At 50.9% G+C, this 22,175-nt stretch overlaps 1 protein-coding gene across 18 annotated transcripts in view; it reads right to left on the bottom strand.

Moving 5' to 3' along the window:
* The window catches only part of Cit (citron rho-interacting serine/threonine kinase), a 185,429-nt gene that overhangs the window by 89,133 nt on the left and 74,121 nt on the right, over nt 1–22,175 (bottom strand). For 15 of the 18 annotated variants that reach the window (XM_076560160.1, XM_042268508.2, XM_015997517.3 and 12 more), the window contains exons 10-13: nt 20,015–20,198; nt 2,834–2,939; nt 1,688–1,831; nt 278–397 (exon numbers count right to left, since the gene is read on the bottom strand). In XM_076560160.1, the coding sequence (XP_076416275.1) occupies nt 278–397; nt 1,688–1,831; nt 2,834–2,939; nt 20,015–20,198 (554 nt within the window). Of the gene's footprint in view, nt 1–277; nt 398–1,687; nt 1,832–1,998; nt 2,285–2,833; nt 2,940–20,014; nt 20,199–20,289; nt 20,362–22,175 lie in introns of those variants that run through there. The other 3 variants (XM_042268513.2, XM_006970822.4, XM_042268512.2) reach the window with 2 other exon arrangements.

Here is a 22,175-nt window from a genome sequence, read left to right as displayed (position 1 = left end):
CTGTCCCCTAGGCTGGTTTTCTCGCTTGTAGTCTTCATAAAAAGCAGTAGATATTATTAGTTGAGGCCTTCAAAAGGAGCAGAACAAGCAAGCTGGTGTGATCTACATAATCATAATCATGGAGGAGCTGAAGACTCCATATGACCTGCCTGCCTTTCTCACTCCCTCTCTGTCCCTACCCTTTACTCTGGCAACCTCTGCCTCTCAAACACGCCTCAAGTCGGTGGTTCCAGCCAACTGCAGGGCCACTGGGCTCTGAGTGAGCGGTCGGTCATACCTGCTCCTTGATCTCTTGGAGCTTCCGGCTCTGCTCTCGAATGTCGTGGAGAAGCTGCAGCGCTTTGTCATCCTCCTGGGATACCTCCATCCGTGCTTGCTCCAAACTTCGCTTTAGACTCTGCGGAAAGCAAAGATTTTAATAGGGATGCCCGTGGATCCTGTTCCAGTGGAAGAGGTTCCTTAGGACAGGAGCCAGCTGCTTCCAAGACACCAGGATGGTCTCGGGCGACAGACCAGAGTTGACAACTCGAAGCGGTTGTTGATTCCATGTTTCACCCTGTAAAGGCCACTTGCTGGAAGAAACGTCATCGAAAGCTCACAACCTTACGGGCTGAGCCTGAAACTCTACCAGCTAAACCGCCTGGTGGCGGCGTCTACCTATGCTGGCTGGTACTTACTTGTATGTTCAGGACTGAAAACCAGTAAGATCCTGTGTCTGTCACAACCTCCACCTCCATGGCTATCTAGTGTATTCTAGACTAGGAGAAGCTCTTCCGGACTCTCAAGGGCATACATCTGTCTATCCAGCTGTCGTTTCAGAGTCCAGTGGACTACCTAGCTCCTGACTGACCTGCCTAGCATCCCATCAGTTTCCCTCCACACTTCAGTGGCACTGATAGAGACATCTGAAAGCCACACAGCTGAATAACTTCACCCACCACTGAAAGGCAGCCAAGTCTGGAACACAAACATAGCAGTTATTCTTAATCAGCCACAGTCTATAGATTTCCTCTCCCTTGGGAGGAAAATTAAAAAAAAAAAACAACTTTGTAAATGTGTGGATCAACCTCTTAAGATTGTTTAATTGGGCACATTAGAAAAACACCTGAATGAAAAAAATTCCACAAGACAATGAAGAAGACAATCTACTCTTGTGAAGGAAAGAAAAAAAAAATGGAGTCGTATGCGAAATAATGACAGAGGGTCTGGATCTCAAAGGCTGAATTTCCTCGGCACTACAATGCTGCTAAGGGAATGAAAAATTGATTTCAGACAGATTCGAATTACGTTTTCTGGTACAGATTTGGGAGTCTGGTCCTCAAGGCTGATCATGCCAGACAAAGCGCAGACCAGAGAGGGTGGGGGACAGGAGATGTCAGGACCCTCTGCAGAAGGTCACCTTCGGTGACAGGTGACTCCCATCTCCAGGATCTGTGATTAATGCCCAGCAGCCCTCCTGGGCTTTCTGTTGAAAAGCAGTTCCTTTCTAGGAGCCTCACGCCTAGCTCATGCTACTCTGCCAACCACGGATCTTGCTTTTTTTCCCTCTCTCTCTCTCTCTCTCTCTCTCTCTACTCTCTGCCATTGGCTGTGATGTGCCTCATGGAGCTGTCATGGAACAGGATGAGACACACAGGACAGGAAGTGCCACCTCCGAGGGAAGGGGGCTTCGGGGGGGAAGGCTCACACTGCATTCTGTGATGTAGGTGGCAAGGTCCTGCTCCAGGAGAGATCTCTGAGTCTCAGAGGCCTTCAGCTCCACCTCCTTCTGACTAAGCACAGCCTCCACCTCTGACACTCTCCGATGTAACCGGGTCATTTCCTGCTCCATCTGAAATAAACACACGGGACGGGTTAAAAAAAACGGCCCGGCGGGACGGGGGAGGTTCCGTGGGAGCAAGCGCAGGGCAAGCAGGCCCCTAGGCCACCTGGTGGTCTGGGGTGGGGGCGGGGGAGGGGGGGTTACCGCTAATTCACCAAGAGCTGGGATGGAAATACCATTGCTTCTTCGCCCAGGAGCATACAGTTCTTCAAAAAGACAGTCACCAAACGCTAGGTCACTCCTGTCATCCAAGTCCCGCTTCGAGAGATCACTTCTCTAACCCCCTTAGCAAAGCCACCGTCATCCTTTGTCACCTGTTTGCCTTGCTTTTTTTTTTTGTTTGTTTGTTTTTTTGTTTTTTGGGTATTGGTTTGGCTTATACAGACGTCACTTTAATTTTATCCTAAATCCATCTTGATCCCCCCCCATCTCCTTGCAAAGATCTAGAGGACAAATCCAGGACAAGGCCGAGAGAAAATTATTCCTCTGCACTCTTAGGAGTCCCACACAAGCAGTGGTGGTTTTTTTTTTTTTTTATTAAGTTCTCAGAGAGTTGCCTCTGGGCAGGAACAGTGAGTATTAAGAGACGTGGAGCATAATCAACACAGTGGCCGCAGTGACATAGGCAGGAGTTTTAAAAGACTAGGAAGAGAGACGTCGCCTCACTCCAAGCAGATGGGATGCATCTCAGCCACAGGTGAGGACCCAGGCCACCTGCCGGAAGAAGCAGACATCGGGCTGGGTCATGCTGAGACACGGGCCGGGCCGTTTTAAATCCAGGGCCGCCTCTGGTTAAGATTTAAAGGATTTATGGCAAAGTCTAGGCCCGAATTCATCTCCCTCTGAGCTGCTGGAGGCGCGACTTCGGCGAGGGGGGGGCGGCACCTCGCTCTCTACGGATCAGGAGGCTCAGTGCCGGCGGCAGCAGCAGTGGCCCCCGACGGATCCCTTGGTATATACTGACGGGAGGATCCTGGAGCAAGGACGGAGGCCGGCTGCGGAGATAAATACCTTGTGACACTTGTCCTGAGAGTCTTGCAGCTCTTTGCTTTTGATGAGAAGTTTCTTTTCCATGGAGCTAGTCTTGGCAGGGGAGTCCAGACCCGACACAACTGACCTAAATATAAAAATAATAATTAAAAAAAAGAGAGAGAGAGAGAGAGAAAAGTCAAGCGGTGTGCATGTCAGCCTGGGAGCTGTGTTTGGACACTGCGGCAGGAAAGGCAGACCCGCCCGCGTTCTGCAGCGAAGCTGGCTCAAGCATCTTCTGGCGGCATTAAAACCACGGGGCAAAGAGGCAGAAGGCAGGCTGTGGCGGGTAAACTTGGTGCTGATGCAAGGGAACCCAGGACCAAAAGTGGCTTCTTGGAGCCCCGATTTATACAGCCTTCCAGTGGAAGGATGAGAACAGAACCATTCACACAAGAGAGTGTGAGCATTCATCGCACAGCCCTGGGCCTGGCCTGGCGGCTCCCTTCGCTGACACAGGCAACAGGTAATGGATCCAACACTCGCTCCGTGCTCCCCGGCACCCAGCGGAGTGCACATGGCACACAGGGTCCCCGCTCCTCCCGAAGCTGATGCTCTACAGAGAGCAGACAGGACGCATCAGGAAGATTCAGAAACCCAAAGCTTATGGCTGAGAAAGACTTCTTGAGAGCAGAAACAGGGATGGGATCTGATGATACGGTGGAATAAGTGAGGCTGGGGACCTATCTTAGTGGAGAGAGGAAGTGTGACCCGGGAGGACTTCTTTAGAGAGGGAGGCATTTGAGACCTGAAGGATGAGAAGGTTCTAGATACCCAAGGATCTGGGAGGAAGGAAGCTATGGGGACAGGGGATGGCAGCCATGCTGGCCCTGAGGCAGGACAGACAAGACTGAGTGATTTTAGCAACAACCCACTGTAAAGTTCTGTCTGAACCTCCCCCAAGCTAGCCAGTTCCATTCTGCTGTGTTTTCTGTAAACAGCTTATGCTTATGATGGAGAGCTACACGGCGCTCACACTCCCCAAAGACGCTGATGTCCAATCCAGAAGCTTCCAAGACCTTACCACACGTGAACAGACTCAGCCCTTGTGATTAAGCTAATGGTCTTGAAAGGCAGAGATTATCCTGGATTACCTGGAAAGGTCCAATAGCCTCAGAAAGGTCCTCATAAGATAGACGTGGAGGTGTGGGGTACAGAAGGGCAAACATGGAGGAGGGCGCAGGGCCAGAGATGTGAATACACTGCAAGATATTGAGACTGAGGAGGGGTGCCTCAGTGGCTGAAGTGCTTTGCTGTGCAAGGGTGAAGAACCCAGTTAGAATCCCCAGAGCCCACATGAAGCACCACCCATGTATGGACCACCCAGTATTCCACGGCCGGGTAGGGGACAGAGACAAGAACCTCCCTGGAAGCTCCCAGGCTTGTGGAGCAGCAAAGAAAGAGACTGATCTCAAACCAGGTAGAGAGCAAGGACCAACAGGTTGTATCCTGTCTTCCACACAGGTGTGATAACACATGCACGTATGTATGTATGTATGTATGTATGTATGTATGTATGTATGTATGTATGTATATGCGCACGTACACACGCACCATACACAAACATAAAGATGGGGAGCCACCCGCCACCAAGTCACAAACGGGGAGGGGGGGGCACTCCAGGAGCTGGACAAGACAAGGAGGCTGATTCTCCTCAAAGCCCGTAGGCAGAGCACACCCTCATCTGGGCTGACTTCAGCCCAGAGAAACTCACGTGGGATTCTGACCCCAGAACTGCAAGATGATAAGTGCATGTTCTTTTACGCCTCTGGGTCTGTGCCGACTTGTTACAGCATCGGCGTGAAGCTCATCCGCTCTCTGAGCTCTGGGACACGCCTGGTGCTATCTGAATGTCAGACAGGTTTTAACTCAACTCTCTGGGGCAGACACAATTTACTATCCTCATGCTCCACGTGAGAAAAGGGAAGCCCAGGGGGAGGAAAGACCCCGCTGGCTGATAAACGGTTTCTGTTAGTCTATAGGGAGTGAGGGACTGAACGGCTGGATGCACCTGATGCCGTGCTCGGGAAACGTCACAAAAATCTGCACGGCAGGCTATGCAGGGAGCAGACTAGAAGGAACCCTCTCGCACCCACGGAGGTGTTCCGGGGTTAACTGCGGATGCAGAAGAGAACGAGGCCCCGGCGGGGAGGTTAAACATCGGGTGAAGGACAAAGCCAAGGCCACCGCCAGCGAAGGTTCTTACGCAGGGAGGGACATGGCGGTGACCACTGCGGCCCCACAGTCCCATCTTTGTTGCCTTGGTAACAGGACTGCAGAAGCTGCTTACTGATGAGCACTCGGGGGTCTTCCCAGCAGGTGGAAGTTCTGTTTTTCTGTTGCCCCAGACTACTTTTCAGCCTAAAAGAGATCAGCCGCCCCACCCCCACCCCCACCCCCGCCACAGCTGCCAACCCGGTGACAGAGAGGTGTGACAGCTCTCTACACTCGGTGGCAGGCAAGAGAAGCAACCAGAGTCAGGCCGCTCTGGGTGCAGTCTGACCCATCCCCTGTGGGCTGGGTGGCCTCCCTGAACCTCAGGTTCCTCACCTGTAAAATGGGGGCAATTCTCAAATCAGCTGGGAGTCCTCGGAACAATTAAGCGAGACCGCGCACGTGGAGCCCTAGGCACATCCCTGGCACCCTGAGGGCTTGACAAACGTCAACCATTACTATGGCTGCTGCCATTTTTATTACGGTCCCTGCCACTGTGCAAACAGCACATGCCTCACAGGCCTAAAACAGTCGCTTGAAATGGTAACACTCAGGGGGCTGAATGTGCTGTGTGCTGTTATTCACATCAAGACAAACAGTGATTATTCATAGAAATGGGCCACAAGGATTAAAACCCAGAAATAAATCTTTTTTTTTTAAACTCTTACATTGGGCTCGAAATTTTAACACTTCTCACAAGCCTACATTCTAGCCAAAATACACACACGCACACACATGTGCACACGCATACATACACCCACACACGCACGCACCCTCTTCCTGCCTTCATAGGGATTGCTTGGGGTGGCCTTGAGTTTCCCTCATTGCCAACTGTACGTCAGTAGGCAGACTAGAGACAAGCCCCAGGCCACCTGAGGAGGCAGAGATGGCCCCCTGGTCCTTTAGTAATCAAGGGTCACCCACATGTCACAAAGGGGCACACATGACATACGTCAGGGATGACAACACAGGTCGCAGTTCTTGGCCCCTGAACATGAACCGGTGGCACCCTTTTAGGAAAACGACGGCATGGTGCTGGGGGATGGTCTGTATGTCAAGTTGCTCTGATTGGTCAATAAATAAAACACTGATTGGCCAGTGGCTAGGCAGGAAGTATAGGCGGGACTAACAGAGAGGAGAAAAGAAAGAACAGGAAGGCGGAAGGAGTCACTGCCAGCCGCCGCCATGACAAGCAGCATGTGAAGATGCCGGTAAGCCACGAGCCACGTGGCAAGGTACAGATTTATGGAAATGGATTAATTTAAGCTATAAGAACAGCTAGCAAGAAGCCTGCCACGGCCATACAGTTTGTAAGCAATTTAAGTCTCTGTGTTTACTTGGTTGGGTCTGAGCGGCTGTGGGACTGGCGGGTGACAGAGATTTGTCCTGACTGTGGGCAAGGCAGGAAAACTCTAGGTACAGCATGGGTCTTGTGATGGCGGAGGGGGATGTGTGTGGCTCATGAAGCTTGATGACACGTGGAGGGAGGGCTCCGCGGAGCTTCGTGTTGAACATTCACTGGTGTGGGTACAAAACAGATTGCTTATTCACCGAAAAAGCAAGCAAGAAAGAAAAAGCGTTTCTAGGTCACTGGTTAATAGGGCCCAGGATCCAGGAGGCGAGTGCTGGGGAGACAATGCGGCAGTCACCTCAAGTCCACTCGCTCACTCCGCTATTTCGATGCCTGACAAATGTTCACGTTTAAGAGTTCTAAGTACGGCAATTAAGAGCTCTTCAGAATAAATATGCTAAAGAAAACCTTTTTTTTTTAAAAAGGAATAAATAAAAATCACATCTAAAAAAAGCTCTGGTAGGAACGCTGTGACTAAACTCGGCCCGTGGCCACAACTGCAGAAACAACGAGAGGAGATGGGGGGCGAGGGTCATCGAAGCTTTGGGCAACTTCCTGTACCCAGATGAACAGCAGCATCCCCTGGAGATGGCGTGCGTGCGTGCGTGCGTGCGTGCGTGCGTGCGTGCGTGTAACCCAGGCTGGGGCGGGGCCCACCCAGACCAGTTCAACCTGGAGCAGGGACCTAGCGCTCATTTTCATCTAACTCCATAATGACTCGGAAGGATGGTTGGGATGGGAAACCCGAGTGCTGATGAGAACCACGTGCTGTGGTGTCCAGTCGAGGCTTTCGGGGCTCCAGGATGGCCAGCCTCGGCGTCAGCTTCTGTGTGGAACTTTGGTCATTTGAGGACGGCACTTTGTGTCACTCTCTGAGTGGGAACTGGGTTCTGAATTTAAGAACAGCATTCCATACCGTTTATAATGTGTCCCCACTGCCTTAGCTGTGGAGCAGGTGTGTTGTGTACGTGTGTGCACCGTGACGCACGTGTGGAGGGCAGGGGACAACTTTAGGGGACTGGCCCTTTCCTTCCCCCACGTCGGTTCCGACAATCAAACTCAACTCCTCATTTGCCAGCTGAGCCATTCTACTGGCCCTGTTTTGTTTTTTTTAAGACAAGGTCTCACTATGTAGCCTTAGGCGGGCCTCAAACTCATGATCCTATCTCAGCCTGCAAAGGGCGGGATTATAGGTATGGGCCACGATGCCCAACTTTGTAAATTAATTTAAGTAAAGAGCTGGTTTCTAGAGAAAAAAAAAAAAATATATATATATATATATATTTATATATATATATATATAATATATATATATATATATATCTCAAAACACTTACATGCTGTTTATCTTTCACACAACGAAGGCAATTCAGTTCACAGTACCAATGACGAGCCCCAACAGAAATTGTTTACAACGTTTTTTTTTTTTTTTTTTTAAGTTTATGCGTTTAAGTGTTTTGCCTGAGGGAGTTTATGTCTACCAAGGACACGCAGAAGCATGAAGAAGCCAGCAGACAGGTCATCTGATCTCCTGGACCTGGAGTTAGAAGCAGTTCTAAGTACCATGTGGGTGCTGGGAACCAAACCTGGGTCCTCTGCAAAAGCAGGAAGTGCTCCTAAGCACGCAGCCAACTCTCCGGCCCCCATCCGCATCTTTTGATGCAGCAGATCCACGTGCCCCACCAAACGTGACCTCAAGTGATTTTCTCTAGGACTGCCACTAACTATCCTTCTGACTTCCCAAGGAGCAGCGGACGGTGACTGACGATGGCATTTCCTGGAAGGAACCAAGTTCGCCTGAGAACAACCCAACTATCAATCACCTCACACAGCTTGGTTGTTCAAACATCAAGTCTAATGTCTTCCCAAAACTCGAGCACGGCATTATTTAGAGGTTATATTGCTGAAGGAAAGCCAAAACGAGGCCACTCCCCTACACAGGGCTCTTCATCAGAATTTTTGAGGCCTGTGGCCCAGAAGTGAGGAAATCAGACGCACATGCATTAAAACACTCAACATAAAATGAACGAGTAAATTTAGTTTTAAAAGAAGTTTAATCCTCTCTTACAGCCCAGTGGCTCTTCCCCGGAATACACTTGGTGATCTTTAGAATGTTCTTTGATCTTAATGGCGGGGGTGGGGTGGAGGTGGAGGGTGCATTAAGGGAGAAGTAGGGGTGGGATGGGGGGGCATGTTGAAGGTGTGGGACGTGTTGGGGACAGGGTGGGGGTCAAGGAGGGCTGGGGCAGGATGGGGTGAGGGTGTGTGTGTGTGTGTGTGTGTGTGTGTGTGTGTGTGTGTGTATGTGTGCCCGCGCATATATGCATGTTATTAGCATTCAGTATGAGGAAGCCAGAGACATTGCTCAACAATCTATACCATACAGGAGGGACCTGTAGGAGTTGCCCAGTCCACAGTGTCAACACTTAGAAACCCTAGTGTGGAAGCTGTAAGGTAAGAAGGCCACTATTCCACACCTCAGGGAGCATCCAGGAGGGAACATCATGAAACACCACTTATGAAACATGTTCTTGTGTGCAGGCACCCCACAGACTACCTCACTGATCCCTGCAAACCTGTGAGATGAGTGTTCTATCCTCACAGCACAGGGGGTAATTTAGAGCTCATCTTACAGTCTCTACACACACTTAACCTGTTTGTGTGAGTGCCAGACAGTTAAAAGTGGAGGGAGGTTTACAATCATTGAGTTAAAATCTCAACTCAGCTTCTCCAGGGCTGGACAGCACTGGACGACCCGACAGACAGGGCCAAGGACGTTGAGAGGGGCAGAGTCACGGAGGAAAGAGAGGGTGGGCCGTACGGGATAAGGTGACCTCTATCCACGAGTGGCTGCATCTGATGCTAAGCCTGAGCTCAAAACAGTCTAGGAACCCAAAAGCATCCACAAGCCATGTCGGTCCACAGCCACCCCCAGACACAGTTAAACCCACACACACAAAAGCAACTCTCTGCTTCCACTGCTCCATGGCTTGGGGGGCAGGGGACAATTAAATGAGAAACAGGAAAGATGTCGGAAGTCTAGGCCAGCTCGTGCTCTGGATGGGATGCAGCACAATGAAGATGCTAATAAAAGGACATGCAGCCTGCCCACGCGTTCCCTGCCTGCCCGCCCTGGCCACATCTTGGATGCACAGCAGTGGCCCCCATGGAGAGGAGCCGCTCCTCGGAGAAGCGGGTGCATGCAGCCACCCGCCCACACACAGCGGTGCGGCCTCTTCCAGCGCTGAGCCAAGTTTGGGTTTTCCTTTTTTTCCCCAGCTTCTATTTTCTAGAAAATTTTACTCTGAAATCAACATCTCTTCCTGTTATATACATCTGCTTTATAATTATAGAGGCCCAGAGAGTGTCGAGAGAGAGAGGACGGACAGTATAAGACAGAGTGAGAAAGTGGGGTTTGCCAGTACTTCTACAGCCTAGAGAACGTGTTTACTTAACATTACATTTGACCCCAAAAACTGTTTTACATGGGACCTCCACATTTAAGAAAAATGATAAAATGAAGTTTTCCCAATCGCGTGCCTATAAATAATCCATATAACTTAGAAAAAAATCTGTGAAAGCTATTAACAGAATACTTCATATCTAATGAGATTACGGTACTTCCACCCCACAAAGTAGAGCATGGATTAGGTTATATCTAACCTACAGGCCTAGAATCTTGTGTGAGTATCGAGCCATCCGCCTGCTTCCTTAGGAAGTAGACCCCTGCTGAAAAACCCGTCACCCTAGCACAGACCACAGGTCACACATGCTTCAGAGACAGCCAAGGGTAGAGACTCAATGCTAAAACCAGAGTCATCGAAATTAGCTCAGCCGAGGGCCTCACCTTAATTGTGGCCAACAGCACTAAAAATATATGTAACTGCAAGCTGTAACGTGGTACAAGAGAATTTAAAAACCATCAGCATTCTGTTTCCAAAAATACACTGGCTTTTAAGATTGTACATTCTGAAATTTATGAACTAACTTTATAAGCCCATTTTAAAATACACAGTGGTGCCCATCACAGGCTCTTGGAAATGTGAAAAATGCCTCTCTCCTGAAGAGCTGCAGACCCTGGCCCGGCTGTGGGGTGATACACTCAACTACATCGAGATAACCCACCCCACACACTCCACCGCCACTGCCGCCGCCAATGGGTTCCAGATGAATGGAAACATTTGCTCTAGAATGATTAATAGGTAGCTCAAAAATCATTTATCAAAACTCTCACTACTCATTAAAATATAGCCAGACATGTGGTTTTTTAATACCGTTCCCAGCTCTGTGTGAGAGCCCCGCTTTGAGGATTTTGTTGACATATTCTCACTGCTTCTCTGAATGAAGACAACGGCCTAATTAATCCTCCCTGAATTCAACTCTCGCCCCTCTGCTGTCTACCCTCCAAGAATGGTCAAAGAGATCCTTCATCAGATGAGCTTTACCATGCTCCTACTCAAAACCCTACCAAGCCTTCCTACTCAGTGTGATTCCACGCTTTAAATCCAGGCTCTTAACCTCAACCAGGACCACGCTGTCCAAGGAGCTGGGAGCTCCAGCTTTCCAATGCTCTGACAGGCTTTCTGTTGGCTGGGTACTCACAGGAGTGCCGTCCTGGCTTCAAGGTCTGCCTCTTCCCCTCTACCAAGGAATAACTTATCCACTTGCCACCAAGAACCAACTCTCTGACACTGACAGATCACACTCATGGAGGCAGGAATTTTTGCCTCCTCATATTCACGGCTGAAGCCTCAGTGTAGCCTAAAAAGTGCATGGCACACAGTAGGCTAGCAGGGCTGTTGAGTGAATGATCAAATGAAGGATGTTCACCTGTACCACCAGGACATGAGCCTTGTGAAGAGAGAGACTGCCACACCCAGTCTCTAGAACAGAGCTCGGTACCTCACAGAACCTGTGTAGACTTGTAGGGCAGCTGACGGGTGGCCAGAAGTGTCACCTCAGGTGACTCAACCTTCTCCAACAGACCCCTGGTGCTCATGTCAGGGAGGCCGTCCTGAAGTGTCTAAATTGGCCATGCCACTTTGGTCCCCATTTGGGTCTGATTTCTATAGAACCCCTGCCAACATATGAACCTGTCCCTTGTGTATGGTGGCTTTCTGAAGACAGGGATGCCATCTGTCCGGCTCACGTGTATGCCCATAAGGTCTAGAACTGTGAATCCATTAGGTTAGTGACTGACTGACTGAATGAACAAATGAATGGCGTGTGGACATCAGGCAAGTACAGTATACAGATCATCATGGATAAAGGGATCCAAAATGAGAATCTCTGTGCAGGGTCAAGGCTGTACAGAGAGGTTGCGAGACCCCACATCAGAGGTGACATGCTTGGTCCTAAGGCAGCAGCATCACCATGACACACACCCATCTGGGGGACACTCAAGTGCCCAAGGGGAGGAGGGAACAGATGACATCTTTGTTGGAGACAGAGCACAAGGCGCAGGGCCCACCGTAACTAGATCTTGACAAAAGAGTGTTTTATGGGAAATTCAGGCTTCACTGATGTACCACAGACTGCGAAGAGTCCAAAACTGGATGCAGACACTAGGGTCTCCATCGGGCACCCCCACATGCAACTGAATTCTCTCAACGGACAGAAACCAGTGAAATGTCTTTATAAAGTGGAAGCGGGGAGGGGAGGGGAGCCGAAAGCGCTGCGGCTCCATCCGCACCCCTTGACAACAAGAGCCAACATAAAATGAACACCTGCCCTGCTGCGGGTGCGGGAGCTGAGCCTGCCACCCGGCTCCGCAGGAAACCTATCAGACAGACAGTCACAACCCCACAAGAGAGACGAGCAAATGGGATCTGAAAGAAGTTAAATGCCCCGTTCACAAAACTGGGTAGGAAGGGGTGGATCCTGGGTAGGAACCCCTGCCTGTCCGGTTCTCAAGCCTGGGCTTTTCCCAGGGGTGCTGTAGTCAGTCCCCTCCCCAACAAAGACCGCTTTTATGACCGCTAAAGCTAAGAGGTGAGCTATGTAAGCCTCGGAGGGGAACCCAGGCTTGGCTGTCTCCAGCTTTAGCATCGAGACATGGTGGAGACAACTGAGCTATGAGACAGTGCCTACTAACACTTAGCCTGGGTGGAGGACACCCCCCCCCCCAGAGCTGTCCCTTCACCCTGTTTAGACAGATGTGTCATTCTTACAGGAACTGGCAAAGCTGTGACCATTAGAGGTTCAAGTACAGAGGTCTGGAGGTCACCAGACACGGGCCGGGTCTTAGAGCTGTCTCGGCCTTCAGAGGGACATCCTTGAGTCTCGGTGTGTAGCCGTGTACCATGGCGGGGCTGCGGGAAAGTCCTTAGAGTAAAGAGTTCTAGGCCCACGGGAAGCGCTCTGCAGATGCTGTATACTCTGTGCAGAAGGAACTGGTGGTACAACCCTGACCACTTTAGTCTAATTCAATCTGACAGAAGTCTGACCTGCCAGGGGGCAAAGCACTGTTTGTGGCAAAAGGAAGACAAGGCCCTGTCCTCAGGGAGCCCTGGGCCATTTGGCCAGACACAGGGGACAAGAGGAGGTAGGACTGGGAACACAAGCTAGGGTCTTGGCACACTGAGCTTGAATGTCAAGTTCAGGAGAGGCCATTAATTCTGTGCACACCAAGATGCTGCTGAAGGTCCCCACAGGAGAATGACATCATCTAGCCTGGGCTTTGGAGGAATTCCACTCTCCGTGGAGAATGGATGGCAGCCAGGAAACCCAGAGGCAGAGGGCTTGTTTGGGATGCTGCTGCAGCAGTCTGAGCAAACGTCCATCGGGTTGACGTTGAGGACAGAGCAATGGGCACAGATGTGAGCGGCCTCAGAGGAGCAACCTAGAGGCCTTGCCAATAAAGGGAGGGGCAAGAGGCAGAAGCGTGCTTCAGGTGACACCACTTTCTTGCCTAGAAGGGTAGGGGAAGTGGTTAGTTTCTAGGCTGAGGAAGAGCAGGAGAGGGGAGATAGGGGAGGAAATAGGAGATCAAGTCAAGAACTGAATGGGATTGCTCACGGGACAGTGGGTGGTATGCACGTTCCAAGGAGCCTAAACAAAATAATGAAGGAGTAGTCAGAGGTGGGGGTAAATCAAGTGTCTGAGACGCAGAGGACGAAGCAGAAAGCTGTCCAGGGACGGGATGATTAACAGCGTCCAGTGGCTTGCTTGGTTGGTTGAGGGTAGTCGATAGCTTTTGAGATGGTCCTTGAACTCTGGGGGTGGAGGAAAAAAGAGGAGCTGAGCATGTATGACCCATCAGAGAGAGGCCAGGAGACAAAAGGCAAAGGGAGAGAAGAGAGAACCAAGAGGAATTTGCTCGGCCAGGCTTGGGAACATAAAGCACACTTCGTCAGACTACCTTCTTAAGGAACCCAAGACAACCACACAGAGGAGCCTGTGGGGGCCACCAAAGCACACACTCGCCAGACCTTCTAGAGCCGGATCTTAAGGACTGGGACGGGACTATGTAGATCTGAGTTCCTAAAGGTGTCTTTAAGACAAATGAGAAGGCAGGGTGAGATGAGCCGGAGGACAAGGTGTGCTTGACTAGAGGGAAGAGGAACCGAAGGAGCAAGAGGAGAAAACCCAAGACAATCCCCAGAGGCGAGAAACTAGATCAAGATCCAGTGAACAGTGGGAGACAAAGAGCCCCAGGCACTGGAGGGCAGTTACCATGAAGTCAAGGGAATATAGCATTGGGCGCCTTTAGGAATTGTAAGAGGAGGCTGCCATTGTTGTTGTTGACGATATATATATAAAAAAACCCAAATCACAGATGAGACTCCTTGCAACAGGGATGTGGGTAGAAAGCTCAATGCCAAGGAGCTTTTGGCTGGATGCAGAAGGAAAACGATTTCTTCTCTCTCTGTCTCTGTCTCTCTCCCCCATGTGTCCGTCTCTCTCTGTTTCTACCTCTCTCGTCTGTGTCCCTTTCTCTTTCTGTCTGTCTCTCCCTGCCTCTCTGTCTTTCTGTGTGTTCAGTGTCTGAGCGTTGGTTTGTGCATGCATGCCACAGCGTGTATATGGAGGTGGGATGACAGCTATGGTGTTGGTCCTCACCTCCTGTCATCCGCTCGGAGAGTCTACAGAGACTCTCCGTCTCAGCCTCCCCTCTCGGCAGCACTGTGATTAGACGCTGTGCTTCCGCTCATTCTGGGGGAAACAGTTTTTCAAAGAAGAGTCCCCCTACTCCTACTGAAGTAGGACTCATGGGAGAATCCTCCCTCCATCCCCTCTTTGGAGTAAATCACAGGAGGTGAGACGGGAGGCACCTGGAAAGACAAAGGAAACTCTGAAGACACTCAATCACAGAGTCACCAGCTGCAGCTATGAGGGTGATGTGACTGGGCACAGTGAGTGTGCACACCTGTAATCCCAGCACTCAGGAGTGAGTGATCTGACTGGGCACAGTGAGTGGTGCACACCTGTAATCCCAGCACTCAGGAGTGATCTGACTGGGCACAGTGGTGCACACCTGTAATCCCAGCACTCAGGAGGCTGAGCCTGGGCTACATAAAAGACACTACTACAGAAGTGAGAGGCGGGGGGATGACTTGGATCACCCTCTGGGATGTTTACTCTGCAGCTTATGAACAATCAGCCTCAAGACCAGGGGCAGTGCCATTCCCTGTCCTAAACGAACTTCTCTAGAGAGTCAGAATGTGAATGAGCTCTCTCTCTCCCTCTCCCTCTCCCTCTCCCTCTCCCTCTCCCTCTCTCTCTCTCTCTCTCACACACACACACACACACACACAAGTAGGTGTCTCTCAATGAGATGTCTGAGACATACATACTAACTCATCTACTCAATAAACCCATAAAAGCCGAAAACAAAGGCAACACTATGGCCAGCTTGTCATCTCTCTTCACACCTGCCCCAACCTCATGGCTCTCCATTCCCCAGAATGGCGTCTACTTCTTGGGCATCCTACAAGCATTTCCTAACTTCTCCCACCCGGGGCGTTTATATGGCACAGCATCACAGTACAGTGGGCAAGGGCCACTGAAGCTCTACATCATCTGGACTTGAGGACCTTGGACAAGTTCACACTCTCCTTGCCTCAGTTTCCCCACATGCAGAGCGGGAGAAAAGTGACCATGCCTTCCTCTTGGACTGCTATGTTGTTGGAGTGAGTTGATCTGTGTGCAGTGCTTAGAACCGAGCCTGAGCACTGATCACCCTGTGAGAAATAGGCTTTGGTTAACCCCCTGTCCCATGAAGCTCTCGCCACCTTCTTCTCCGCTGTCTTTTGCAGAGCTGACCCCTAACACCCACCCTCCATCAGGACGTGGGTAAGCTCATTCCACACGCATATTCACTGAGGGCCTGGCATGCCTTCCTGTGTCCGGGACCATGAGGACCAATGAGACCCAGCCTGGCCTGCAGACCCCAGCCTGCCTGGGGAGATGGACGGGCATTCCAAGGAGGAGCATCGCCGTTCATTAGCAAGAAAGCATGGGTTGACTTCACTCCTGGTACCCTAGCAGTCCTCAGCTAAGTGCCTGCTCAGGTCTATGAACTGTTTCAGCAAATCTGCTTTGACTAGTCAACCTGATGGGAAAGCTCCTGTCTGGGACTTAATCTTGTCCTTCTGTCCTCTAACCTTCTCCTCCACAAAGAACACCTCTTGTCCACCGGAAGTTAGCTCTTGTAGCTAGCTGGCTTGAACATTCAAGAATTCCCCGGAGAAAAACTCCCAAGGCCTGGGGAACTGAGTTTGGGTCTGGCCAGACTTGGAACTCCCTAATTACTGGTGAGTCCTCTCCACAGCCTGTTGGCACACATGGAAGAGTTCTATGTAAATATAGACTGGTATGTTAGAGATCGTAAGAAACAGAGCCGCGGATATTTACTAAGGTCTTTTCATGTGCCAGGTATTAATTAGCATAAATGCTTTATATGTTTCGTTCCATCCTCTTAGAAGCCCTTTAGAAAGGCATCCTGGTTACCATGCTACCATCGAGACAACTACCGTGGAAAGAACTCCCAACCACAAAAGGAAGAGGCACTGAAAACTGGCCGTCCGAAATTCGGGAGGACAAACGATATCAGACAGCCTTCATTCCTTCACCATGCCTGAAGGGATGGCTCCATCCTTGTATCTCCAGATCCACTCGAAGGAAAGTGCCCAGAGGAGAAAAGGAAGAGAGAGCACCCTTCCTCAGACAGCTCACCCAGAACCCAGAACCCACAAACCCACAAATCCAGCCCCATCAAGATCACATGGCCTTGCAGGAATATTCTGAAGAAGGAAGGGCTGGAAGAACCTCACCCCACACTGACAACCCGGGGAAGAGGCCGAAAACCTCCCACTTTCCCGATTCCTGTTTCTACCCCACTATTGTAAAGTTCAAGCAAACGGGGGCTCAAGGCAAAGCGTTGAAATCGGGTCCTTGTTGAGCAAAAGGGAAGCGAGTCTGGCTGGGGGTGTGGCTCAGTGGTCACTGTGGCAGAATGCTTGCCTAGCATGGACAAGGCCCTCGGTTCACTGCCCAGCACCACCACATGGGGGTGGGGGTGGGGGTACATGAACAGACTCACTGGTGCAGGTGAGTCTCCAAAGACAACCAACCAAATCCATCTGGTTCTCCCCAAGCTCCCCTGCTCTCAACTTGAGCAGGAAGGAACTCCCCCCCTACACCTCATTCGTCAACACGCCGAGATTGGGCTTCTTGCTCAACCTAAAATTAACGATGCGCTCAATGGCTGGCTTAAAAATAGCCTGGGGTCCCTGCAAAAAAGAGAAAGAGCCTAAAACGTGAGGAGGGACCGCAACGCAACAGTATGAATCGTTCTCGCGGCCACAGTCCCCCGTGGAAAGCCCTCGCTCATTCAGCCCCACCTCGGAACGTTTCATTCAGCTCACTGGCAACAGATCTGGGGTCAGTTTCTCCCTAGCGCGGCGGCACGAGCTAGCGTCTACGGTTTCCTCGGTGGTGTGAAGAGTAACAGCCGTGTAAATAAAAACCTGTGATGCTGGAAACGAGAGGCGGGAGAAGGGAAACTCGGGGAGAAAACTGAGGTCACCGCAGGGCAAAGGTGGTACCCAGAGACAAGCCCACACGGCCTGCGATGGGTCCCGTGACTGCACATCCATGAAACGGCAGGAGGTGCAGGGCCATTTCACCTCTGAGACTCTCGGAGCGGCTTCACAACGGTTAACTACGCCCCAGCACGCGCAGGCTCACCTACAGACAACATGCCCGAGGTCACCTACAACCAACAGGTGGAGAGGAGTTTGAAAAATGCAGCCACCGGTTTCACCCACTGAACCACCTCTGGCGAAGAGGCCAGGTCCAACAGCGGTACCACACACCAAGACTCGAGACGGAAGGGAAGCTGCTAACTCCAGCCCTGAACTGCCGTGGGAAGAGCATTGAGTTCCCCAAAGATAAGACGCCTCCGGTTACATCTTCCAGGTAACAAATGCACGGCTTTGTTAAAGGGAATTTTATTTTTTATGAGGATCTTATTAAACGTTCTGCCGGGCCACAAAGGGAAGCTCAGCAGCTGCTGCATTAGAGAGAGATTTCTGGACAGCCAAAGGTGAAATCGCAAACCTTCAAATTCGGAAAGCAACACACACACACATTCTGGGGGCTATGGAAGGCTCATAAGTAAATTCAGTCAACAAACATTTATCCAGTGCCTGGGCCCTAACGCTGAGGCGTCCCTTTACTCAGCTTTCTGGGAAGCAGAAAGAAGCAATTAGGGTCTTCCTGAACAACAGGCAATTAATCACCCTCTGCTTCAGATCAACCTCAGTGCCCGAGCTCCCTCACATCATCCTCCCTCTGCCCCCGAAAACCTGACTCCCCCAAGGCCTCCCAGGTTTTTTGAGATCACTGATCAACACCCTCTGACAGCTTTTCTCTCAAGACATCCAGCCCATTACCGACCAGACCCGCAACTGCCCGCACGTCTTCTCCCAGTTCAGATCTGTGACCTTCAGTATGCTGACTGTATCAAGGTTACTCTGCCCACTAACCATGCATCCTTCCCCACCGGGCCTCCACTCCTTCCTGGATCCTTGAGACCAACGCCAAACCTCCTGGCCCTGCTTGGGGCCATTGCAAATCTGTCTGATGCCACATTCAACAGCTAGTTAGATTTTTGCCTCCCTTAACCATCCTCTGGGCTGCTTTGGGTGGTGGAACAGATCGGCAAGAAAGGCACATCTAATAATACCAACATCGCCTGGATTTTAAACCCAGACCGCAGGCAAGGTAAGAGAGGAAGCCCACCTTGGCATCTTTCATTGTAAAAGCCCCTGTCAAAAATCAAGAACAGCCCACACTCTCCTAGCTTATATGAAATGCTCAGTTCCCGGCAGGAAATCTGATAGCTTTTAAAGAACCTCAAAACTGCATCTGTGGGGTGACACCATCCAGGAGCCAATACTATATCTCTTCAAGTCAAATATCGAAGCTACAAATACAACAAACAGGTATGAATGGATCTACCAAGGAGAATTTTTAAAAAATTAAAATGTGTTCTCCTTAAGTGGGCAGCAACTAGTTACCCAACATTGCCCTAAGAGGCTCAGCGCGAGGGCGCCAGGGAATCTGGGGAATACAGCTGTGCTGAGACCTTCCGAAGGGAAACTTGCTCCCCTGAAAACAGAATGTCTTCAAGCTCCCACAACCCAGGTGACTACCTTTTACATAAATTCTAAGAGTCTGGAAAGCAGGACCCTCCAATAAGCCCTGGGTGCCACATCTTCTAAATGCATCCTATACGACTAGGGAATCATCCCCAGGTCAAGAGGTTTACTAAAATGTTTCTATTTCTAATTCTAGTCTCTTAGTTTGTTTAAGGTTTGTTTGTTGTTGTGTTGTTTTTTTTTTTCCACCCTCTTGTGAAGCCCAATTTCTGTGAATCAGTGGCGGCTACATCACACTCCCTCCTGGGGGCTCGCAGGAATGGGGCTTCCTCTGGCCGCTGGTGCTCTTCCCTGCTCAGAACGGCTCAGCTGCCAGATCTCTGATCTTGCAGCATACTTGGACAGGAGCCGAGCATCATCTCTCAGCTAGAGCTCTGGTTCAGCCACTTGCAGCTCAGTTAAACCCATCGGGAAACCTTTAGCTTGTGAGATACGGCGTTTAGGATCCCTTCAGTACAGCCAAGATACCAGCCATCCGTCCTCCCGAGATGGATGCACAGATATGGATGGGCAGCTCAGTTTAACTCAGACACGGTTCCCCTTTAACCAAGGAGCCACAGGGCTAGAGATCTCCCACTCTCTCCTCCCTCTAAAGAAGACCAGAAGATGGGAAAAACTAACCCCAAAGTACCCAGTTGACCACTAAGAATGCCAAAGACAGGAACAGGTACCTAACACATCATGCAAAACAGAACATCGACAGTCTAGCCCCACAAGCCCCAAACAGGTAGACCGCTTTCCAAAAAAAAAAAAAAAAAAAAAAAAAAAAAAACGCAGGCAGCTCGGAGGCTTCCCTCCACTGCACTCCCCCACCCTCCCACCGCCGCCACCGCCACCGCTGCCGCCACCGCTGCCGCCACCGCCACCGCCACCTTTGGCTCTGTGTGCCAGGCATCCATGCAAGTCCCCCCAGAAAGTCACATTGTCACTTACTCAGCTCTACCAAGCAGCCCTAGGGCTTTGCTGTATGAAAACCCCACAAACGGCAGTTCTTCGCCCGAGAAACCCGAGGGGCTCAGCTGGCACGGAGAGGATGAAACCCACGAATTCTTCTCTGGTTCATCAAAATTGGAGGTGTCATCGTCAGACTTGAGGGTGGGAACGAAGGGGGGAGGAGCTGGTTAAAAGAAAAACAAGAAGGGGGGGAGAGAAAAATTCAGACGAATTCCACACTGTTGCGGAGAAGAAAAAAAAAAAAAGCGCCTTACTCCTTCGGCGTTGGAGGCACTGCAGCGCCTGCTGCTTTCAACCCAGCTCCTAGCGCAGGCAGACCCAGCCTCGGCTCCTACAGCAACAAGAGATTAACCCCTTCACTGCCAACATGGCCACCAACCCGCAGACAGCTTGCCTTCCCCGGGCAGGGGGTAAAGTGGGAGATGAACTCCAACAGGCCACTCACTGGGTTCCTACAGCAGCAGCACCTGGGTAACTAACTCACCGGGGCAGGCAACTCCTGCCTGCTCTCTCCAGGAGGCTTCCACTCCATGTCAGCTGGCTAACATGCCAGGATGCCAGATGACCTGAACCCATGGAGCCCCTCTTCCAGACGGGTCTAAATGATTAATGATCAGGGGTGTTCATCGCTGTCAGGATGGAAGACGTGTATGTCTCATGACTTAGCCAGAATGAGAGGCGAGGAGGACAGGTCAGGGGGCTTGGGAGGCTTTGGAACTGCTGCTGGGTTACCACTGCAGTCTGGTTCATTCATAGCCAGATGAGTCTACTTGGAGATCCTATTAACCACTTTTCTTTTTAGTTCATCATCTCCCCTCCCCAGCACAATCCTGCCCATTGAATCCACCACGGCTCCATCGGTATAATCAAAAACAGCCAAATAAAGTTGCCGTGATTTACAGCACCCAGCACCGAGGAAGGGACACAGAGACCCACAGACGCACATCTGCGGCAAGGCTCCTACCTCCTTACGGCATGACTCCCAGCTGGGGGGGGGGGGGGGGCATCACATCGTCTCTGCTGCCTGCCGACCTACTAGGCGCTCTCACTCAGGGATGTGAGCAGCTGTCCATCCGTCACCAGGAGGCTGCCCATCGTAGGGGGGTCCCGGGGGCATTCCCAGCCAGAAGTGTTACCATGGTTGCAGGCTAAGGCGTCTGCAGTGGACCAGGCAGAGGGAAGTCGGCAAGCCGGCATCCCATCCCCCGCAGTGCAGGCTGCCTGCTCCCCACTCCTCAGTGCGCGCTCTGGCTGTAACCCCACCTGGCCGCCTGCGTGGCAGGGGCCAATGCTGATCTGAGTGACAGAGCAGCATGAGTCACTGCCCGCCAGGGCTCGCTAGAGCTCCCCCTAGGACAGCAGTCACAGCCCTTCACGGTCCAGACTTCTTTTTTAACCTCTTATCTTCCGGACAGAGTTCTGTGCTGGGTAAATGAGCAGCAAGCATGTCCCCAGCCTACAGACTCCTAAGAATCTGGCCGTTCCCGAGGCTTCCCCAAGGACAGTAGCCAAAGCAGTGCAGAGAAGGAACTGGAATGTTGGAGGGATGTGGAGGAGAGGGAGAGATGAGCACAACAGGGCTGGCTGCTTCTGGGAAGCAAAAGAACATTCTCGGGGCTTCAGGTGCACTGAGGTGAGGTGGAAAAGAGAAGATCAAAAATGTAAAATGTGCACTAGCAGAAAATGATTTAACACCTCCAGGCTCTCTCGGGAGCATCTTCCCTGCTGGAGTCAGAAGCTACAAGCTTTAACGCTTGAAATGTTAGCTTACTGGAAGAAAACAGATTGAAAAAGCATCAGCTCACATCCCATGTGCACAGCCATCAACTTGGGTGCAAACCAATCGGACCGTGGTCACCCAATGGCTTCTTTAAAAGGAAAAGATTAAAATTAGCCGGGCGGTGGTGGCGCACGCCTTTAATCCCAGCACTCGGGAGGCAGAGGCAGGCGGAACTCTGCAAGTTCGAGGCCAGCCTGGGCTACAGAGCGAATTGCAGGAAAGGCGCAAAGCTACACAGAGAAACCCTGTCTCAAAAAAAAAAAAAAAAAAAAAAAAAAAAAAAAAAAGATTAAAATAACAGAAATTATGATGTATGAGGATCAAAAAAAAAAAAAAAAGTGTTTTCCATCCCAAAATAAG

This window comes from Peromyscus maniculatus, chromosome 23 (genome assembly GCF_049852395.1).
Source record: "Peromyscus maniculatus bairdii isolate BWxNUB_F1_BW_parent chromosome 23, HU_Pman_BW_mat_3.1, whole genome shotgun sequence".
NCBI lineage: Eukaryota > Metazoa > Chordata > Mammalia > Rodentia > Cricetidae > Peromyscus > Peromyscus maniculatus.
The sequence above is the reverse complement of the archived record's forward strand: the minus strand, read 5'-3'. Positions and strand labels throughout refer to the sequence as shown.